Source organism: Pygocentrus nattereri, chromosome 24, assembly GCF_015220715.1.
Source record: "Pygocentrus nattereri isolate fPygNat1 chromosome 24, fPygNat1.pri, whole genome shotgun sequence".
In the NCBI taxonomy this organism is placed as follows: domain Eukaryota; kingdom Metazoa; phylum Chordata; class Actinopteri; order Characiformes; family Serrasalmidae; genus Pygocentrus; species Pygocentrus nattereri.
The window spans coordinates 11,366,223-11,390,027 of NC_051234.1; the positions used below are offsets into that span (position 1 = coordinate 11,366,223).

Consider the following 23,805-nt stretch of genomic DNA (forward strand, 5'->3'; position numbering starts at 1 on the left):
CTTGTTCCCACACTTAATGAAGTCATGGCCACAACCTAATTATCTTGTTCCCACACCTTACTAAGTCTTGGCCACACATTTTTACTTAGGGCTTTGTAGTTTTCTATGGAACCCTGCTAGTGACATCCCATGTAAATAAAAATAATGCATGACTTAGTAAGGCATGGGAATGAGATAATTATGTTGTGGCCATGACTTAGTAAGGCATGGAGATCCTAATGCATGACCATAGTAAGGCATGGGAATGATAATTAAGCCTTGACCTCAGCTTAATATGGCATGATCTCATTCCCATGCCTTACCAAGTCATGGCCATCATTTTTATTCATATGGGATGTTACCAGCAAGGCTCCGTACAGGTTTCTCAAAATTTTGTGAATATTATCCCGACACAATGAAGGCTTCATTGTTTTCTTGAGATCTTGAGTTAATTACATCATTATTACCACATAACAAAGTTGTTTATCAAGATAACATTTGTTTTGTCATGATAATGAAATTCTGTTACAGCCTTAATGTGGGCTGTGTCCCAAATCCATCACTTGTTCCCTACATAGTGACCTTGGAATTCATGCATTTTATGGCCTATATCAATAAAAAGTTATTGGGGTGGGGGGGTTGCCTTTTAGCATGTAGAACTCCAAACTCCAGTTACAGCCAGTTAGCAACCACTTAAAAGATGGTTCTGCAGATGGGGAATGTGAAGTATATAGTTGTAAACAGCACCAGAAAGGGTTCTTCTATTGTATTGTTTGAAATAACAATAGAACTCCTTCTAGTGCCAAATAGAGACACTTAAAGAACTTTGTTTTCCTGACTTAGTCCATATATTAGCCTTTCATTCAAAAACAGTAATGCTATCTCCCTTATATTAAAAAGGAAGAGACCTGGTGATGAATGTTCATCATACAGGCCAAAGTCATTAATAAATGTTGATGCAAAAATTTTGGCAAAGATATTAGACAGAAGACTTGAGAACTACTTACCACATCTTCTCACCGGATATATAGAATATCGGTTTGTTCATCCAATCTCTTTGCAAAGTATTCTCACTTATATAACTTCCTGTATATATAACTATAAATAATAAATAACTTCCTGATTCACAGTACTTTTCAAGTGTGGTGGGATATTAACCAATGTTTTGGAAGGGATGATCTATCATGAGCTTTAACTCCACTTATGAACAAAGCTTTTCCCCCTGGTTCGCAAAAATGTCTTCATCACTGGCACAAAGTAGGTATTCGGTCTTTATCTGATCCGTATCAGAGCAATAGATTAATGGCATTTCAACAACTAAAGAAAAATTCAGTTTGCCACCAAAACCCTTTTTGGATACCTTGGATAACCCACAGATTCCTTTTTAAAACAGGCGAAAACTGACCCACTAAAATCATCTGTCTGCCCAAAACGTGAAAAAGAGGTGGGTACATGCTCACATGTATGTTGGTCTTGCCCCATCATTGCCTCTTTCTGGAATAGGATTAGATTAAAGCTTGAAAGGATATTCAGTTGCAACACAGAGAACAGGCCTTGGTTCTTTGTATTAGGTATGGGTCAAGGATGAGGTTAAACCTGCATCTCATCAAAATCAGCTCACAAATTATTGTTCATCACTCGTAAATGTAAGTGGCCAGATGGCCGATGAAATTGATGAAAATGAAATTATGCAATTCTTCCCTTTGTGCACTTATATGCTAGAATGGCTACGTTTATTTGTCTGAGCAGAATGTCCAGAATGTCCACCATGTCCAAGCTGTCTCTCCTTGGTAGTGGGATGAGGTCAGGGACTGGTTCTGTAGTTTCTTACCCTCCTCTGTTATTATTTGTGTTTTTTTTTTTCTTCTTTTCTATGATTCAAAATTAAATAGAAATTGTTATATTAAAAAAAATGCTTATACGTATGACGGGACTGCTATTTGGAAGCCATCTCTAACCACTCTAGAACAGTATTAGAATGTAAAGAAAGACCACCCAACACGCCCACAGAACCAAATGTATTCATTTAATAAAAAAACAGACCAACATGAAACTGTCAGTCCATACAGTCACATCACCAACATGTCAGAACACTGACAACCACCTGTGACCAACCTATGATTTAGAAAAGCTGATTCTGCATAATCAAAGAAAGCCGTTATGACAAAAGCAAGAAATTCACATAAAACAAATGTTTATCACCTCTCAATCTACTATATTACATGATAAGATGTGGAAAAACTTTTCCAGTCAAGTTACTCGCAAATTAAAGGAACAGCATGGCCAAACACGCTAACGTGCCTAACAATGAATGAACTATTAGCTGGTTGATGGCTGCGTAACGCTAACTGGTGTCCATTTGTTTTCATTTACTGTCAGCAACAGTAGCTTTTGACCGCACTATTCATTTAAACATCCGAGTCTGAACCAAACCAATTACCCACACGTTAACTGAGCGAATTCATCAGGAGGCAGCGCAGCGGTGAAAAGCCGACTAGCACAAGCTAACAGGTTAGTGAGGTTTTGAAGTCTCCTGTGGGCATTAAATACAGAATTTGTTGGACATCGGAAGGAACACAGGACACGCAACGTAAAAACAAATTCGGCTTAAGCCACAGCAGCGGCCTCATCCTGAAGAATCTGTGTGCACCCCCTGGTGGCCAAAGCGGGATCAGCAGTAATGGAAAGGTCCAAACAATACAAAACAAATGTCTCTTTACTTCTTCTGCTTTGGAGGTGGCCTGAAAAGGAGAGGAAGAGAAATGTTTAACAGCAAGTTTGGAAGAATTAATGGTGTAAAAACACATGCAACAATATTGCCAAAACAGTATTGTTTATATACTCTACTACTGTGTATACAGAGCAAATCAGACTCTTCGCAAACCTTTTGGGCACAAAATCCATCCAGGCAGCAAATAAAGCAGCTCGTTTTAAGGAGGAGTAAATTCAACAAAACAAACTGAACCAAAACACTGCCAATAATGGTAAGAGTCTTGCTTTTGAGGCTGTAACGTCAAACTTGAGTACACTACTGGTGACAAGCTAGACTTCAGCCTGATAAACAGTTTCCCTGTAACAGTGAGCAGTTTCATAAGTGTTGGCTGTTTGAATCATTTTACAGTTTAAATTCCCAAAGTTAGTGAACGTGTTGCAGCCCTACTCTCCAATAACTCCGTACAAACTGATTTACACTTGTGTATCCGGCATTACCGACCTGTAGACTCCCACCACCACGGCGTGGTCTCTCTCGTATGGCTCCAGAGTGAGCTGCTCCTGTGGCTTCATGTTCTCCGCACTCATCTTCTTCACCTCAGACGCGAACACGGCCTCCGGAGCTGCCGTGGAATCGATACAGTTCGCCTGGTGGGGAGAGAAAACGTTTACTCACCACTGCTGAAGTCCAGACATAGACGCAGCTTTAAACGAACAGTTCACAAAAAAAAAAAAAAAAAAAACCACCCCACAACTGTTGTAATTATGATTTAAATTGCAAATGTTTCATGGTTGTGCCATCACAACACACGGATGTCTGACTCCTTCCTATTCATCAGATTCATCTAAAAGCAGCTCACAAGCTTCATGTGATGAGATTAACCCCCCCCCCCCCCCCACAACATTTCACACTTAGAGATGGTTCTTCTATAAAGATCTATGAGCTGTGAACACTCAAAGAACCCTCTGCATGATTAAATCATTCTTTATATGCTGAAAGTTCTTCAGAGTGATGAACATGTTATATATAGTTCTATATAGCACCAAAAAGGGTTCTGCTATGCTTACAAGCTTGACATCATAATAGAAGAACCCTTTTGGGTGCAACACACCTTTTAAAAGAGTTCTATGTAGAACCATATACAGCACATTCTCCATCCATCTGAAGAACCATTTCACCATGCAAAGGGTTCTTTGTATGTTCATAGTTCTTTGTAGAATCATGTTTTAGTAAATAACCCTTGAAGAACCATCTTTAAGAGTGTAGTTGATAACTGCCTATAAGACAAAACTTGCAACTCTGAACTCTTTCAAATTGCAATTTCCATAATAAAGCAATGAATCTGTCAGCTGTAATCACATCAGCCGAGACATGTTTGATGTTCAAATTTTGCTTTTTTATTTTAGAGGCTGGAGCTAGAAGGCTAATGTCGCTAACAAACAGTAGAGATCAATAGTCACTCGAATTTCTCTCAAACAGCATCCAGGTGTTCGTTAAGGTGGTACAGACTCATTGATGTGGTTTAGACTTACAGAGGGTGATAAACTAGTCACAGCGTAGCTGAGCGCTGCACGCAGACATTCTAGATAACAGGCACTGTGCTGAATTCTGACTCTGGCAGAATCAGACGTTCACTTTCACTAGATTATGTTCACAATTGCTGTTATTGCAATTTGTAAATCAAATGTAAACTGACAACACAAGCGTGTGCCACCTTAATGAAGACCTGGGTGCAGTTAAAGCGGCTAAGATCACTTTTGTGGATGAAATTGCACGACTTGGGTGACTATTGACTTTCCCGTGAGCTCCAGTAGTAAAACTCAAGAAGCAAAATTTGGACACTCGGCTGAGCTGGTGCATGAGAAAAAAACTGCATAAACCTGATTTTTCAATGAACTCTTCCTTTCACAGTGTTACTTCCACACACCCAGAAACAGAACTGTATTATGAAATAAACAGGGGCCTCTTACAGTCCTCCAATTTCACCAAGACAAACTCCTCAATAAGTCAAAAGTAACTGGTGTTCTAAGTGATTGACATACCTTGATGGAGATGACGAAGTGGCCTCCGTTCTTGAGGAAGTTGTGCGCGTTGAGGGCGACGATTCTCGTCTGGTCTGGCTGAGCAACGTCAGCAAAAATAACATCTACCATACCTGAAAGACACAGCAGCAGAGTTGGAGATCAACACAACAAAACTACACAGAACTGTGACAAGAAAACAAAAAACATTATACATTTCTAAAAAGACTGTTCTTTAAAGTTGTAGTTAAATTTCTATATAAAACCATTTGCATGACTGAAGAGTTCGTTGCATTGTGAAAGGGTTCTTTAGATGAATGGGTGAATGTGCTGTAGATGGTTCCATGTAGAACCTTTTTGAAAAGGATTCTTCTATTGTTACAAAGTCATGCTTGACATAATAGAAGAACCCTTTTTTGGACATAATACACAGAACCTTTTGCAAAAATATTCTACATAAAACCATCTACAGACTTCAACCATCTGAAAAACCATTTCAAGCGGCAAAGAACGCTTTAAATTATGCCAAGGGTTCGAGTGTTTATAGTTCTATACAGAATCATTTACTTTCCTAAAGAACCATCTTTAAGAGTGTATATTAAACGACAACTAAGCTGTAGACAGTAACCTAAAGTTTCAACAAGTTCAACAAAGTAAATTGTCCAGAATACCAGTAAAGACATTAATACATTAAGTTAACTGACCAATTATCAATAGCCTGAACTATTCTGGATATAATTCTTAGCAGCCGCCGTCCTGCAGACTTACCAACCAGCATGCGGTATTTGTGTGGGTGCCGGGCATCCTCAATGATGGGGATAATGTTGGTTCTCTTCTTGGCGACGTTCAGTAAATCTCTACCGGAACGGTGGGAAAACTCCACCGCGTACACCAAACCCTCCTTGACAGACAAAATAAACAAACAGTTAATAGGTTCTGCTTCAGACACAGCTGTATTACTAGGTGGAGTAATGGGGTAAGTTGACCCACCGGCCCAACGATGTCAGACACATGAGACACGGTCGTTCCGGACGCAGCACCGAGGTACATGACTTTCGCTCCGGGTTTAATGTGGATCTGGTCCACGCCACCCAAAATGGCAGCTGCCAGCTTCGAGCGGAACGGGTTCCATGCTCTGTACTCAATCTTCGTTTCTCCTTCCTAGAGATCACAGAAGATACAGTCAACAGATACATCACTATTATAGACATCACTGTTAAAGGTGATCCCTAGTTTTACAAAATTTCTGCGCAATTATTATTTTTTAAAGTTTCACCAAAGTCATTCAGATTGGTTTGGCGTGAAACAGAGCTGTTCACAGTGGTGGTGATAGGAACCAGACGTCCACCTCTAAAAGCTAAATCACAGAAAGTTCCTACATGAAACGGTTATGAATTCACTGCCTGATGACTGAGACACTGTTTTATAATAGTTTTGAGAACTCCATTCATGGTGGAGGGATACATGCAGGGCGCTGTGAGGCAAAATAGTCCCCAAAGAAAACTTAGTATTTCAGATTTTCAGTACGTTCAGGCTCACCTCCACACTAATCCTCTTCTCTCCGTACACAGACTCTCCCAACACCATGTTCCTCGTCACCAGCGCATCCTCCTTCCCACGGCAGATAAACACACCTGAAGGGTCAAAGGTTGGCGGTCAGTGAAACATAAGCGACTCACTGGCATTAATACTCATACAAGCATTAACAGCTGTTAGCCACTCGCTCACCTTCGTGTCTGTGTGGCTCTACTGTGACTGTCTTTCCTCCCCTAAATCCTCCTCGTCCTCCTCCTCTTCCCCCGCGGCCTCTGGGGGTCCCTCTGCCACCCCCACGGCCCCTGAAGCCTCCTTCACCACCTGGAGACCTAAAACCTCCACCTGCAACAAACCAAGGAATAATTTAAGTGGCTTATGTTGCACATTTGATTTATACTGAGAATGATTAATATTAAACTAAACACCAATCAGGCATAACATTATGACCACCCCCTTGTTTCTGTGCTCACTGTCCATTTTATCAGCTCCACTTTGTAGTTCTACAATTACAGACCCTCACAGAGCAGGTACTATTTGGGTGGTGGGTCATTTTCAGCACCGCACTAACACTGACGTGGTGGTGGTGTTAGTGTGTGTTGCACTGGTCTGAGTGGATCAGACACAGCAGTGCTGCTGGAGTTTTTAAACACCTCAGTGTCACTGCTGGACTGAGAATAGTCCACCAGCTAAAAACATCCTGCCAACAGCGTCCTGTGACCACTGATGAAGGACTAGACAATGACCAAAACAAACCGTGCAGCAAAGTCTCTGACTTTACATCTACAAGGTGGACTGACAAGGTAGAAGTGTCTTAACAGTGTGGACAGTGAGTGGACAGTGTTTAAAAACTCCAGCAGCACTGCTGCCTGATCCACTCAAACCAGCACAACACACACTAAACACACCACCACATCAGTGTTCCTGCAGTGCTGAGAATGATTCATCAACCAAATAGTATCTGCTCTGTGGTGGTCCAGTGGGGGGCCTGACCACTGAAGAACAGGATAAAAGGTTGCTAATAAATTACACAGAGAAACAGATGGACTACAGTCTGTAATGTAGAACTACAAAGTGCCCCTATAGAGTAAGTGGAGCCGATAAAATGGACAATGAGCATAGACACAAGGAGGTGGTCATAATGTTATGCCTGACTGCTGTATAATGTTCATTTTAAACAGTGTGATGAATGTTAAGCTACACTAATTGTTTTAAATAATGTATCCAATACTTTTCTGTGTTCTGACGATAACAATACAGCACAAATGCAAATTAAAGCTGAGTAACTGTGCAAGTGCTGGCTCTCTCTCACCTCCTCCTCCTCCTCTTCCTCCTCTGAATCCACCTCTGAATCCTCCTCTTCCACCTCCACGGTCACCGCCGCGGCCTCGTCCTCCAAAACCTCCTCCGAAACCTCCTCCGAAACCTCCACGGCCTCCACCGCCTCGTGGGCTGAATCCTGCCGGGGGATAACATTGGTCACAATCTGGCAACCCATTGTTACACTATATCATTAACAGTGTAACCCCAGCCACTGATAAAGATACTGACCATCAAAACCCTGTAAAAGTGGAAATCCTATTATCTGACAACACTTGAGTATAAGTATTTACCTGAGTACTTTGTGAATGTATGTTTTTAAAAATAAACATACTCTGGGTTTATACAGATCTGAGTATAATACCATTTAGAGGGAGTGGTTGGTTGATGTAGTGGGTAACACCTCTGCCTTCTACGCTGTAGGTTCAACCCCCCCACCTGGGTAAACACCCTACACTATACCAATAAGAGTCCTTGGGCAAGACTCCTAACACCAGCTTCACCTCCCCATGTAAAACAATCAAACTGTAAGTCGCTCTGGATAAGAGCGTCAGCCAAATGCCATAAATGTAAATGTAAAATCTCCTTGAATACAGAAGTTGTGAAAAAGCCAAGTACAAAAAAACTTGTATTTGAGTAAAACTGTAGACGCTCTTGGTAAAACATTACTTACATGTACTAGATTTCTACAGAAATAATTCTCCAGGGTGTTTCTTTGTTTGTAAAGTACTAGATTTACAGTGCTTTTGGGTTACTGTGGGTCTTTGTAATAAGGTGATTAAGATGACGGTGAATCTGAGAAATCAAATTTACACAATTATACAAGTTTGAAAGTACTGTTACTATTGACACAATCACAAGCAAGAATTTTACCAAGAGGATTTACACTTTTACTAAGTAGAGAGGTATTTCATTTTGTGTTATTTTTTCTTTCTCCACTTCTGGATGTTCAGTAGCACTTACTAAAAGTTCAAAATACACATCATACATACAACTACAATAATAACTAAAGTACTAAAAAAAAGTACTGCTACTTTTGATCTTTTGGTACAATCCAGCAAGTGCTTTTGCTCTTTTACTCGAGGAGAAAGTAAAACAGAGTAGTAAAGCAATGTTTTCCCAAACCTATTTCTATATGTACTTGAATACAAACGTACTGTACTGTAAAGTAATTTTAATTGAACGGAGGCAACAGAGAAACACTGGAAGTTTCTACTGTGGTGGTGAATGGAGTTTAACACATGGGGCCCGCAGCGTGGAGACTTACACACCGTCAGACTGGACACAGAAACAACCACAAACACCTGAGGGCTAAATTAACCCCACATTTAACCATAAAACCCAGCTCTAATCACTCAGACTAAGAAAATAAATGTTTTATGATTCAATACAGCGGTTACCGTCGCTGCTACTCCAGCCATGCTCCCGACATAAAGAGCACGGTAACTTAGTTAACAGCCTGAGCCTCGAACAGAACCTACTTAAATATAATTTAAACACAATTGTAACCCCCTAACATCCTTTAAAGCCCCAGTTAAAGTATTTTAAAATAACTTTAAAGCGGGTTCACATTAGCCGCAGCGCTAACTCGGCTAAGTTGACCCATTTAAGTCCACATTCCAGACGTTTCTTTCACTGCAGGCTGAATATAAAACCGTGTGAATGTAAAGAGATACTCACCGGGCTTCATACTAACTCTGAACGCGTATAAAACCGTTTATTAAAGCTTAATCTGCGCTTTTCCTGCAGCTGCTCCGCAGTAACGCCGCCGGATTCAGTTCAGCGCTGCCACCACGTGTGATACACCGTCCTTTTCCCAGCGTGCACCGCGCTCTGTAGGGTTTCACGCCGCCCACTAGCGGTGGTTGAGCGCAGAAGCCCGTCCAATTCGCACACGTGCTCCCTTCCTAGGGCACTTAGAAGGGAGCAACCTCGCCGCGGCCATTTTGTAGCGTCATTCAGAGCTGAAGTGCTGAAAAACAGTCGCAACGGACTAATCAGTGGAGGAAGTACACAAACCGTGTACTGGAGTTTAAGTAGAGACACCCAAGGTAAAATATCACTCCAGTAAAAGTAGAAGTTCCTCCTTTTAGACCTCCACTTGAGTAAAAGTACAAAAGTATTTGCCTTCAAATGTACTTAAGTATCAAAAATAATAGTACTAAAAGAGTAATTGTGGCTCCAATGTCCTGTTATCATTTTTACCACAAGACTCGCTTCATTAACTCATTTCAGGTGAAAATACTCCAGCGTCTATCTTAGTTAAACAATATTTTAATAGAATGTCATTAATTAGTGACGCTGATGTCTATTAAAATGATCATAATCACAAAACACTGAAGGCTAACAGTTTCCATCAGGTAGAACCCAGTGGCTCTGAAATATACTTTACTATATTGATCTCTAGGCCTCTGTTCATAAACATAACCTAGCAAGAACTAATTTACTATAAAATGAAAGTGTTTGTATAAATTCAGAAAAAAGACTGCATATGTGGACATATTTCTGTATTGTGCTCTATTTAAAGATAAGATAAGATAATCCTTTATTAGTTCCACAGCGGGGAAATTCACAGCATTACAGCAGCAGAGTAATAGAAGTAAGGCACTCAGTAATAGAAACGGGAAACAGTATAAACATTATAAACATTATAAATAGTAAAAATTAAAGTTAAATTTCTAGACTATTTACAACAAAATAAGAATAAAAAAAGTTTTTATGCTTTAGTTTTTAGTTGCATAAGATCTGTATTGCACTTATGAACATATTGCACGATGAAAAATATTTACATTCTGTATGTGTGTATATTGTATGTATGTGTGGTCTACTGGGAGCAGTGCTGGTTGTACAGTCTCACAGCAGCAGGAAGGAAGGACCTGCGACAGCGCTCCTTCACACACTTGAGGTGAAGGAGCCAGTCACTGAAGGAACTGCCCAGTGCTGCCAGAGTCTCATGCATAGGGTGGGAGTCGTTCTCCAGCATGGATGCTAGCTTGTTCAGCATCCTCCTTTCTCCCACCGCCTGCACTGGGTCTAGAGGAGTTCCCAGGACTGAGCCGGCCCTCCTGATCAGTTTGTCCAGTTTTTTCCTGTCTGCAGTGGAGATGCTGTCGCCCCTGCAGACCACTTCATAGAGGATGGCTGATGCCACCACTGTGTCAAAAAAGGTCCTCAGGAGTGGCCCCTGCAGTCCATATGACCTCAGTCTCCTGAGCAGGTAGAGTCTGCTCTGTCCTTTCCTGTAAAGTGCAGCAGTGTTGTCTGACCAGTCCAGTTTACAGTTAAGGTGCACACCCAGGTACCTATAAGAGTCCTGGATGTTCACTGCTGGAGGGGGATGTGTGCGCCTGCGGAAATCCACCACCAGTTCTTTGGTCTTCCCCGCATTGATCTGTAGGTGATTCCGCAGACACCAGTCCACAAAGTCCTGAATCAGTTCTCTGTACTCTCATTTGTGATGCAGCCGATGAGTCATCAGAGAACTTCTGTAGGTGCCAGTTTGGTGAGTTGTGTATGAAGTCTGGAGAGTACAGGGTGAAGAGGAATGGTGCTAACACCATTCCCTGCGGGGCCCCTGTGTTACAGACCACCATGTCGGACACACAGTCCCTTGTCCTCACATACTATGGACAGTTGGTGAGGTAGTCCAGGATTCAGTGCGTTATGTGATGGTCCACCCCTGCCTGTTCCAGCTTGTCCTTCAGGAGCCCAGGCTTTATGGTGTTGAAAGCACTGGAGAAATCAAAGAACATTATTCTCACAGTGCCCCCAGGCTTCTCCAGGTGAGAAAGAGCTCCATGCAGCAGGTAGATGATGGCATCATCCACCCCGATGCCAGGCTGGTAGGCAAACTGAAGTGGGCCCATAGATGAGCTCACCATAGGGCGGAGCTGTCTAAGGACCAGCCTCTCCAGTGTCTTCATCAGGTGTGATGTCAGTGCAACTGGCCTGTAGCTGCTGAGGTCCTTTGGGTGCTGCGTTTTCAGCAATGGCACCACACAAGATGGTTTCCACAGTTGTGGTACTCTCCCCAGCTTCAGGCTTGTGTTGAAAATGTGCTCCACTATCCCACACAGCTGATCTGTGGAAGATGTGAGGAGCCTGGCACTGATGCCATCCGGCCCTGTAGCCTTCCTTGCCTTGATCTTCCTGAGCTCATTTCTCACCTGGGCCATTGTGAAGGTCAGACTGGAGCAGGGGGGGTGCTGAGTGTTGAAATGTGTGAACTGAGGGTTACGGCAACCAGCAGCAGAACCATTGGGGGGTGGGTGTGAGCTGAAAGTTGTGGGGCTGGGGGTGGATGTGAGAGAGGGGGTAGAGCAGCATACTGGAGGTGCCAGACAGGAGGGTTTCAGCAGAGATGTCTGTGTAGTGGGAGGGTCGGGTGAGTGATCAAACCTATTGAAAAACAGATTGAGATCGTTCACCCACTTTTGGTCCCCTACTACCTGAGTGTCGGGCTTTTTGTGGCCGGAGATTTCTTTAAGGCCTTTCCAGACTCCGCTGACATTATTCTGCTGTAGCTGTTCCTCCATCTTCCTCCTGTAGCTAGCATTCCCCTCCCAGATCTTCCTCCTCAGCTCCCTCTGCACAGCTTTCAGCTCTTCCTTCTCCCCTAATCTAAAGGCCCTCATTTTCTCCTTCAAAGAGCCTTTATGTCAGGGTTAATCCATGGCTTGCTGTTAGAGAAACACCGTACAGTCTTGGTGGGTGCAGTGTTCTCCTTGCAGAAGTTCACATAGTCCGTTATGCAGTGTGTGAGGATGTCTATGTCCTCCTCTTTATGATCACACAGCACTTCCCTAAAACAGTCCTTCAGAGCCTCTTCAGGTTCCTCAGACCATTTCTTTACTGTGCGGGTGACTGCTGGTTCCCTCTGTACAAGAGGTTTGTACACAGAAAGAGATGAACCAGGTTAGTTAGGTTAGTTCATCATTTATGTTGAATAGACTCTCCCAAAAGAGAGAACTGTGTGCATGTACTGGGTTGGTATGAACGACAGGTCAAAACAAGCCCAAAACAAAGTGAGTGCTGTGCCCTGATTGGTGTTCTTGCTTTGCGCTTCTTTCATTTTGACATGTTAAGTTTTTTTATATACACATAAACCAAAAGGAAGGACAGATTTCTCAAAATGTAGTGGAGTAAAAATTAAGATATTTGACTTTGAAATGTAGTGGAGTGAAAGCGAAAAGTCACCCAAAATGGAAAAACTTCAGTACAGACACACGAAAAAGTACAGTAATGAATTTTACATTTACAGTGGTGCTTGAAAGTTTGTGAAGCCTTTAGAATTTTCTGTAAATACTGTGAAATATGACCTAAAACATCATCAGATTTTCACACAAGTCCTAAAAGTAGATAAAGTGAACCCAGTTAAACAAATGACACAGAAATATTACACTTGGTCATTTGTTTATTGAAGAAAATGATCCAATATTACATATTTGTGAGCGGCAAAAGTATGTGAACCTGTAGGATTAGCAGTTTTGAAGGTGAAATTAGAGTCGGGTGTTTTCAATCAATGGGATGACAATCAGGTGTGAGTGGGCACCCTGTTTTATTTAAAGAACAGGGATCTATCAAAGTCTGCTCTTCACAACACATGTTTATGGAAGTGTATCATGGCCCGATCCTGATGACCTCAGAAAAAGAGCTGTTGATGCTCATCAGGCTGGAAAAGGTTACAAAACCATCTCTAAAGAGTTTGGACTCCACCAATCTACAGTCAGACAGATTATGCACAAATGGAGAAATTCAAGACCATTGATTCCCTCCCCAGGAGTGGTCGACCAACAAAGATCACTCCAAGAGCAAGGCATGTAAAAGTCGGCGAGGTCACAAAAGAACCCCAGGGTAACTTCTAAGCAACTGAAGGCCTCTCTCACATTGGCTAATGTTAATGTTCATGAGTCCACCATCAGGAGAACAATGAACAACAATGGTGTGCATGGCAGGGTTGCAAGGAGAAAGCCACTGCTCTCCAAAAAGAACATTACTGCTCATCTGCAGTTTGCTAAAGATCATGTGGACAAGCCAGAAGGCTATTGGAAGAATGTTTTGTGGACGGATGAGACAAAAATAGAAGATTTTGGTTTAAATGAAAAGCGTTATGTTTGGAGAAAGGAAAACACTGCATTCTTGCATAAGAACCTTATCCCATCTGTGAAACATGGTGGTAGTAGTATCATGGTTTGGGCCTGTTTTGCTGCATCTGGGCCAGGACAGCTTGTCATCATTGATGGAAGAATGAATTCTGAATTATATCAGAGAATTCTAAAGGAAAATGTCAGGACATCTGTCCATGAACTGAATTTCAAGAGAAGGTGGGTCATGCAGCAAGACAATGACCCTAAGCACACAAGTCGTTCTACCAAAGAATGGATAAAGAAGAATAAAGTTAATGTTTTGGAATGGCCAAGTCAAAGTCCTGACCTTAATCCCATTGAAATGTTGTGGAAGGACCTGAAGCGAGCAGTTAATGTGAGGAAAACCACCAACATCTCAGAGCTGAAGCTGCTCTGCATGGAGGAATGGGCTAAAATTCCTCCAAGCCGGCGTGCAGGAGTGATCAACAGTGACCGGAAATGTTTAGTTGCAGTTATTGCTGCACAGGGGGGTCAAACCAGATACTGAAAGTAAAGTTTCATACTTTTGCCAATCACAAATAAGTAATATTGAATCATTTTCCTCAATAAACAAATAACCAAGTATAATGTTTTTTTGTCATTTGTTTAATTGGGTTCACTTTACCTACTTTTAGGACTTGGGTGAAAATCTGATGATGTTTCAGGTCATATTTATACAGAAATATGGAAAGTTCTAAAGGCTTCACAAAATGTCAAGCACCACTGTACCTAGTTACTGGGACTAATGGGTAAATATTTGGACACCTTTTCTCTAAAAAAAACGCTTTTTATATTTAAGTTTAAATATATTTAAATATTTAAATGTAAGATGTAAAATGCAAATTTAGGATATCTTTTAATATCTAACCAGGGGACAACTGATGAAAATTAGCCTCATTTACAACTCTGTTGATATTGTTTATTAATGGGAACTGAAAATAAATAAATAAAATTAACGTACACTCATGAATTTATACTCTAAAAATATTTATTCTATATCAGTTGTATGAGAAGCATAAGTATCTTATATTACAATGCTATTACATGTTATAATACTTTTACAGTATTCCCATTAGAAATATATGCAATACAAATTAAGGTGCAAACATGTTTTATAGTGCCAGTTTGGAATATTTTAATATATGCCACTATATGTACATACACTATAGAGGCAAAAGTATTGGGACACTGTTATTTATTAAGTCTAGGTGTTACAGCAGGTGGATTAAATTAAGCACACAGTCTTGCAGTCTCAATAGACAAACACTGTCACTAGAGGGTTGTATTGAAGAGCTCAGTGACTTAAAACATGGCTCTGTCATAAGATAACACCTGTGACAGAAGTCAGTTTGTGAAATTTCTGTCCTGCTAGATCTGCCCCAGACAACTGTATGTGCTATTATTGTGAAATGTAAGCATCTAGGAGCAACAACAATTCAACCATGAAGCAGTAGACAACGCAAACATTTACACTGCAACCACAAATTAAAACTCTAAAACACAAAGAAGAAAACATATATAAACAGGATCCAGAAACGCTGCCGCCTTCTCTGGGCCTGAGCTCATTTAATATGGACTGAGGGGAAATGGAAAAGTGTTCTGTGATCCGACAAATCAACATTTGAAATTCTTTTTGGAATTCATAGACACTGTGTCCTCTGGGCCAAAGACCGCTCAGCTTGTTATCAGTGCACAGTTCAAAAGTCGGCGTTCATGAGGGTATAGGGGTGCATTAGTGCACATGGCATGGGTAACGTGCGCATCTGTGGCACCATTAGTGCTGAATGATATATAAATGATTTGGCAACATATGCTACCATCCAGACATTCTGCCTGTATTAATATGGAGCCATGTTGTAGTGAAAGAGCCTAAACTGACCTGCCTGCAGTCCAGATCTGTCACCACTGAAAACATTTGCCGCATTATTCATTAAAAATATGACAAATGAGCCTCTGAACTGTTGAGGAGCTGAAATCCTGTCTCAAACAATTACGATGAAACATTTCACTTTCAAAACTACAGCAGTGTCTTCTCAGTTCCCAAACACTTGGAGTGTTGTTAAAAGAAGAGGTGATGAAGCACAATAGTAAACACGCCCCTGTCCCAACCTTTTGGAACATGCTGTTGGCATTCAATTTGAAATGGGCATATATTTTTCAAAAAACAATAAAATTTCTCAGTTTCAACATTTGATTTGTTGTCTTTGTAGTTTTTCCTTTAAAAATATGGTTCACATGATTTGCATATGATTGCACAAAGATTTACTTTTTCAATGCTCAGTGTATATTTGTGTTTTTACACTACATCAGCGTTTGTTCTCTGTTAACTTTTAGCTGTATAGGTCAGCTAATATTTTCTCAAATGATTTTAATACGAAAGCAATGTTTTGCGTGCATTTTGAAATTAAAGTGTTTGTGAGCCAATCGATACAGAGCTAATTTACATATATCACTTTTAAAGGCACAGTAACAAAAACAGCCTGTTTAATACTGAAGGACAAATAGACGTTTGAAAATGATTATGTAACAGTGAAATATGACTGTTTTTAATAATACAGCAGCACATAAACCCACACAAAGGTCATAAGTTGACCTAAATGGAAAATAAAATGCAAGAAAATGTAGGATATGGGCTGCCAGGTCGATTCTGACTCGTACGAAGCACGAAGATAGGTTTTCTTTTCTCTTTAGTCTTCTGTAACTGTTCCAACAGCATAATTAGACTCATTATGACATAATCCAGGTAAGGGGAAAGGACCTGCCCCAGGTGGAGGAGTTTAAGTATCTTGGGGTCTTGTTCACGAGTGATGGGAAGAGGGATCGTGAGATTGGCCGTAGGCTGGGACAGGCGGCAGCAGTAATGCGGTCACTGTACCGGACTGTAGTGGTGAAGAGGGAGTTGAGCCAAAAGGCGAAGCTCTCTGTTTACCGGTCGATCTACATCCTAACCCTCACCTATGGTCATGAGCTGTGGGTAATGACCGAAAGAACGAGATCGCGAATACAAGCGGCGGAAATGAGCTTTCTTCGTCGGGTGGCGGGCTACACGCTCTGCGATAGAGTGAGGAGCTCGGTCATCCGGAAGGAGCTCAGAGTAGAGCCGCTACTCCTCCGCATTGAGAGGAGCCAGTTGAGGTGGTTCGGGCATCTGATCCGGATGCCCCCTGGACGCCTCCCGGTAGGGGTGTTCCAGGCACGGCCTAACGGGAAAAGACCCCGGGGTCGCCCTAGGACCCCCTGGAGGGATTATGTCTCCAAGTTGGCCTGGGAGCGGCTTGGGGTCCCCGGGAATGAGCTGGAGGAAGTTGCGGGGGACAGGGTCATCTGGGATTCTCTGCTCTCCCAACTGCTACCGCGACCCTGTTTGGACTAGCGGGCAACGACGATGATGATGATGATGATGATGACATAATCAAAGAACCAGCTGTAAAAAAAAAAGAATTCTTTTCTTATGTGAACGTATCCACAACGTGTCAGACCATCAGCACTTCTGAACGAGACTCTGCGAGCAGGTCCAGCTAGAAAAGTGAACGCTCTGAGTGATTGTGCTATTCCTAGAAGGTCGCTTGGATGTTGCTAGATGGATGTCATGGTGTTCCAGGTGGTCACCGTGTTGCTAGGTGGTTGCTATGGTGTTCCAGGTGCATAGATGCCGCATTGGCCACTGGATCATGTGGCAAAGTCACATCATATCAATCTGGGCAGCTAACTGGGCAAGTAACTCTCAGAAGATTGTTAGGGTGTTGCTAGGTGTTTGTTATGGGATCTCTGGTGGTTGCTAGCGTGTCGTTAGGTGTTTGCTATGGGATCTCTGGTGGTTGCTAGTGTTGCTAGTTGATTTAATGATGTAATGATATCCCAGCTAGCTGCTTGGGTGTTGCTAGGTGTTTGCTATGGGATATCTGGTGATTGCTAGGATGTTGCTAGGTGATTCAAAGTCATAATGATGTCCTAGCTAGCTGCTTGGCAGGTGCTAGGTGAGTGTAGTGGTGTTCCAGGTGGTTACTATATGGTTTGCAAGATGATGTAATATAAGTGAGATTTACATTCTTTTAAGCATGTAGCTTCATCATTTATTCCTATGGAGAAAAAAATCATAATTTAGTGATTGTATTTTTTTCATTGTATGAAAACTGCATTCCTGATCAGACTTAACATTCCATAGTTGGAATCTTCAAAACTGCGGGATGAGTTAGTGGTCTGTGGAAATCTGGTAGATAAAAAATAATAGTAATAATAATATTAATAATAAGCATCTATTGTTGGATAACACTAAACACAGCAGTGTTTGTGGCATGTATTTATTACTTACAGCACATTTCAGTTTCTGTGCTTGAACACGTGATTAGACTGATGGGTCTGAGTCAGGTGTGTTACTGCAGGGTAAACTCTAAGCAGTGTAGGAGAAACAATGCAGGGAGGAGAAACAGCAGCAGCACAGCTGAAAATCAAATAAAAGCAGTTTTATAAATCAGACAGAAGGAAAGATCGACTGGAGATATTTATAGGACTATGAATATTGTAGAGCCGGAGGGGAGGGATTTAACCTCATGACCTTCAGGGCTGCAGGTTGAATTATCCGTCTTCTGACCACTACTTATCCAAACCTGTTCCTCAGTATGGCTCCATTACCACCCAACTCACTTTAAAGGGTAAATCCACATATTTTTCAAACATTTCTGCATAAGTGTTTGAGCTGTAATCAGAGAGATTCAGAGTGGTTTGGTGTGAAATGGTTCAGATGTCTTTACAGTGGTGGTGATATGAACCAGGGGTCGCCACGACTACAACAGAGACATAGACATTTTATTTACTATCAAAATCACCAGTGAACCTACATGAGTCTTGTGAGTTTATATGGAATGTTGATTATGGAAAATAGTGGAAAATCTGAAATAATACGTTTTTTTGGGGACTATTTTGCCTCACAGCGCCCTGCATGTATCCCTCCACCATGAATGGAGTTTTAGTTCTCCAAACTTTTAGAGCTTTTAGAGGCGGACGTCTGGTTCCTATGACCACCACTGTGAATGACTGTGAATGATGTCTTTTGATGTCTGAATGTTGTTGAGCTGCTAGTGAGCCATGAGGGGTGAAAGGGGAGGCGTGAGAGCCCCCTGCTGTGAAAAACAATTCACACCTCTATACAAAGATAAAACAAGATTAAATTAACACCTGCAGCTTTTTCATATCAAACAATCCTGCATAACTGACACGATAAACAACATTTAAACACAATAACAGCACCTTTATAAATGTTGTTCACTCAGCTATGAACCCAAAATCCAGTTTGCTGCCAGTTTTGTAAACCATACGGATTTTAATCGAAATGTGTTCACTGTTATTAAAGAAATAAAGGCAGAGGGAGCTTCAGAACAGTGGAAATGTATTTCAGCCTTTAGCGTTTTATGGCTACTGTGAAAAAGGGAAATGGGATGTATATGAAGTATTCAGTAATTGATAGAAAAACATATTGCAGTAATTAAAATGATGCATGTTCTGTGTAAATGCTGTTCTTTCACTGCAGCATACAAGCCTTTTTTGCTTTTAGTGACCGGAAATAAATGAATAAATCCAGATACTAATCCAGGTTTCTTTATTTAAGATAATGGTCTACGAAAGGTTTAATGATGGAGTTGCACTGCCCAGCCGCAGGCTACAGTCCATGTCAATGAAAACTGTGTTATTGTGTAAGGCCAGTAGGAGGCGTCCTTTACTTACACAATAAATAAACAAACCTATAACTTGCATATGTGTTAGAGCACGTTAACACATCTGAGATTCGCTCAGAGGTGTGATGAGTGATGGGCCACTGATGGGCTTGAAGCACACGATGGACGGAACATCTGAAATCAGAACTACATTGTAAACCTACAAAAGCAATTATACAAGCAAAACACAATGCATGAACATCAGAGACGTGACGTACGCGGCGTTAATACTGACTAAAGTAAACAAATCCATGCCAAAAGTGCCTTAATTTATGACACCTGTAATGCCTAAAACAGCTCCTCTAAAAATGTAATTAGTTACTGAGGCCTAAAACAGCATCTGATACTAAACTCTCTCCGGAGATTGTCTTGTGAAATCAGTACAGCCCAGAATGACTTTACCTAGACGTAAAGTTTTGCTCTGTTTTGTAAAATATCACCTTAATTAGCGGAATAAGCATCAGTGCACGCAGGGATGTGGGGAGTGGGGGGGCTGAGGGGGCTACAGCACCCCCAGATTTCAGGATTGTGATGGCTAAAATAATAATAGTAGTAAATCGTTCTGAACTTGTTTAAGTGAAGGCCCTATTTTCATTACCAAAAACCGTTGGCCGCTTTGGGGCTGTGTCAATAAAACACACGTAGCTTGAGATTTATGAAATCTTGAAAACTTATTAGGCCAGCTCTTAACCTCAAAGCAGCCTAATACTGTTATATCGTAATAATGGAGCCTTTATCAACTCTTAAATCTTTCACTCTTTGTGCGTTTCAGTGTTAAATTTCACCACATGACTGTGAGCGTCACATAATAGCCTGCTGCGCCCCATTTCAACAATCTGATTGGTCGCTACTCAGCTCATTTGCATAAAGTTCATCCAGAACGAGAGAGCAGAGTGATATGCGTCAGCAGTTTGATGTGTTGGTTATATGCATATGTTATCATCTCTCACCTCATAATAGCACTGTGTGACACGTTCTGATGTAAATTAACAAAAAAGGCATGACGTCATCGTTCACGTCTCATATATGCTATTTAAAATTACAGCCCCCCAACTTAAAATACCTTCCCCCATCCCTGAGTGCACGTATCTGCCAGACCAGCAGTCTGAATTAACGTCCTCTTAAAGTGACAGTTTGGCAAAACATCACCAATCTCAAATGTCGTCAATCAGCCGAGACGTGTTTGGCATCTGAAGTTTGCTTCTTTAGTTTTAACACTGGAGCTAAAAGGCTAATGTAGCTGACATGTGCCTGATAGAAAAACTGGTATAGACCAGCACGGCTGGTCACCAGCCAAACCAGCATATCGTCAATGTCCAAAGAAAAACAAATATCACCTGCTAAGCTCAAATTATGTGTAAAAAAAGAGTATAGTAGTATAAGCTTCAGCTCAATTAAAAAAGACACAGTACTTGGTTTAATCTGTAAAACTGGCCATAAAGTTCTTTGTTTTGAGAAGGTAAATACTGCAGGGACCTGCTACTGGCTGGCTGTTGTTTGTTAGCATAAAGATGTGTGACGTGTTATTAGTGATATATTGCGTCAGGGGGTGTATCCTGCCTTCCGCCCGAAGACTGCTGGGATAGGCTCCAGCATCCCCCTGCGACCCTGACGGAGAAGCGGCTTAGATAATGGATGGATGCATCAGGGGGTGTTGGTGTGTTGTGTTGGGGGTTGGTCACTGTGAGGGTGAGGGCTGTGTCTGGATGTGACCTCCCCATGTGCCTTTTTTTTTTTTTACACTGAGCCTACATTGGTGTCAGAAGTGGGATAGCACCCTTCCCAGTGGTGTGGAGTGGAACAACACTTCAAAGAAGAGAGGCAGAGCCCAGTGAAAAACCATGACTTCACTGGAAAGACAGCCTGCTGGAACTTGATGGCAGAGCTGATGTGGAAAGGCCCAGACCAGCGTGAGAGGTTTATTGGAGGCCAAGTCTCTGGGCCAACTGCAGCATGGGCAGCGGGGCCCAAGCACTGAAGTGGGACTCACACCTGCATTAATGCTGCAGTGGGTGGCGGAGAGAGATTGGCAGCTGGGTGATGTATGTCGTTGTTCGTTAGTGTAAAGATGTGTTGTATGTTATTTGTAGTTATTGTATCTGAAAGTGTGGGTGTTTTTGTTACTCTACACCGATGCTACAATATATTATAGATGTTAAAGCTGCAGCACATATCAATGACATTAGCTGGCTAGCTTGTTGCATCACTTGCTTTCATGGAAATGTCTTTAATTTTTTTTGCCACTTTGTAGCTCGAACAACCGGAGGTTGATAATGGCGTATTACTTCTGTAATTCCCATTTCTAGTTAAACCAAATGCAGCATGAAAAGGCAAAATTCAGATACTAAACTGATTGACCACATTTGCCATAAAGGGGATGAAGTTGTCTAAGTTTTAGTTGTACTATCGCTTTAATCCCTCTATTCTTCTGTCTGTCCTGACCCAACGGAAGGGCGTGTGGTCAGTAGGCTAGCTCTCCTTCATACTGATGGTCAGTGTCCATTTTTTTCACATCCCCGTTGCTAACGTTCTCTTCTTCTCCGTCCTCCTCCCCCTCTCCCTCCTCCACCGATGGGTTCGGGGTGCCCCCGCCGCTGGCCGGTGGTGAAAGTGGAGGCAGGGGAATGGCCTCTCCTTTCTTGGCGAGTTCGGTGAGCTCGCGGGCGGAGCAGGTGGGGGTGGGGGTTGGGTATGTTTGGTGGAATGTGTCATAATCGACTTCGTAAAAGCCCTCCTCCAGAGAGAGAACTGGCGTAAAGCGCTTGCCCCACAGAACCTCCGAGTCCAGATATGAACTACGAGCCTGACAAGTCATCCCTACAGAGAGAGAGAGAGAGAGAGAGAGAGAGAAGACAAGGAAAAGAAGAGAGAAGAGAATAAAAAATACTAACTATTTTAAAAGAGAAACTATTTTAAAATAACTTTACTATTATTAACATTTTTCATTCAGATTATATATTTCTGCTCTTATTTTTAGTAGATGCAAATCTACTGTTTACTATAGTTTCATATATATTGTGCCTTCAAAAATAGAAAATAAAACAAAAATAAATACAAAGCTGTTAAACTATAAAATACTATACAGACACAATCAATAAAATGTAGTACCTAAAAGCACTATTAGTAATAAAAATGCACAGTACAATATGAGTACAGTATATTGGAGAATAATGGAGTATACCAGAATATTCTGGGATATACTGGAGCATATTACATTATAATGGAGAAAAATGGAGTATACTAGAATATACTGGGATATACTGGAGCATACTAAACTATATTTGAGTTTAATGGAGTACACTAGAATATACTGGGTTATGCCGGAGCATATTACAGTATAATGGAGTATATTAGAATATATTGGAGTATACTGGAGCATATTAAACTATACTGGGATATACTGGAGCATATTACAGTATACTGGAGTATAATGGAGTATATTAGTATATATTGGAGTGTACTGGAGCATATTAAACAATATTTGAGTATAATGGAGTACACTAGAATATACTGGATTATGCTGGAGCATACTGCAGTATAATGGAGTATAATGGAGTATAAGAATATATTGGAGTATACTGGAGCATATTAAACTATACTGGAGTATAATGGAGTATAGAAGAATATATTGGGGTATACTGGAGCATATTGTAGTATACTGGAGTATAATGGAGTATAAACATATAGTATACTGGAGCATATTGCAGTACATTGGAGTATACCTGAGCATACTGGAGTATACTGGAGCATATTAGAGTATACTGGAGCATTTTATAGTATAATGGAGCATAATGGAGTATACTGGAGTATCCTGGAGTGTACTGGAGCACATTGGAGTATACTGGAGCATATTGGAGCATACTGTAGTTTTCAGCAGGTGAAACTGATAGAGTTAGCACAGACAGTAACAGCTCTCTGCAGGTTTAGTTTGCTCTCAGCTCTTCCACGCTCTGAATACAGTAAACAGTGTACGTACAGCTAATAAAGTGTGTATAGCTGATGGAGTGTGTGTAGTGGTTAAAGTGAAGACTCTCAACTTTTCAAGCACTTTCATCTATATCAGCCCCACCATGTACCAACGCTAACACATTACATAACTAACATCCATCCTGCAGCGCCGTGAAATCAGACTGGAGTGAACGAGTCATTAACGCCAGAGAGCTCAAACAGAAAACTCTGGTGTTAAGCAGACTCTAAAAAAGGCTGAAGCAAACAATTATTTCTAAAATTATTTGTTCATCAATCGATTATTGTTTTATACAATACAGTAGAAAGCATATCACCCCTAAAACTTCCTATAATGTATTGCAGTCTGTCGGAATAACTGTGTGGATCATATGAACATTATAGAGGCCTTTAAATTGAAACAGTAGAAGCCATATTGATCCCTACACTTCCTGTAG

At 41.3% G+C, this 23,805-nt stretch overlaps 2 protein-coding genes across 2 annotated transcripts in view; both read right to left on the reverse strand.

Moving 5' to 3' along the window:
- Positions 1–1,986: 1,986 nt before the first annotated feature.
- On the reverse strand, positions 1,987–9,385 carry fbl (fibrillarin). Its single transcript, XM_037533897.1, has 9 exons — positions 9,247–9,385; positions 7,559–7,705; positions 6,442–6,591; positions 6,253–6,347; positions 5,704–5,874; positions 5,482–5,614; positions 4,735–4,847; positions 3,194–3,339; positions 1,987–2,720 (listed from the first exon to the last, which is right to left on the reverse strand). The coding sequence occupies exons 1-9, from the start codon at positions 9,254–9,256 to the stop codon at positions 2,696–2,698; spliced, it is 990 nt and encodes a 329-aa protein (XP_037389794.1). The 5' UTR covers positions 9,257–9,385; the 3' UTR covers positions 1,987–2,695.
- Positions 9,386–19,270: 9,885 nt separating this feature from the next.
- zgc:162160 (uncharacterized protein LOC561782 homolog) overlaps positions 19,271–23,805 on the reverse strand; it is a 53,558-nt gene continuing 49,023 nt past the window's right edge. The window contains exon 4 of the mRNA XM_017714457.2: positions 19,271–22,219. Coding sequence (XP_017569946.1) covers positions 21,864–22,219 — 356 coding nt within the window. The 3' untranslated portion in view covers positions 19,271–21,863. The remainder of the gene's footprint in view (positions 22,220–23,805) is intronic.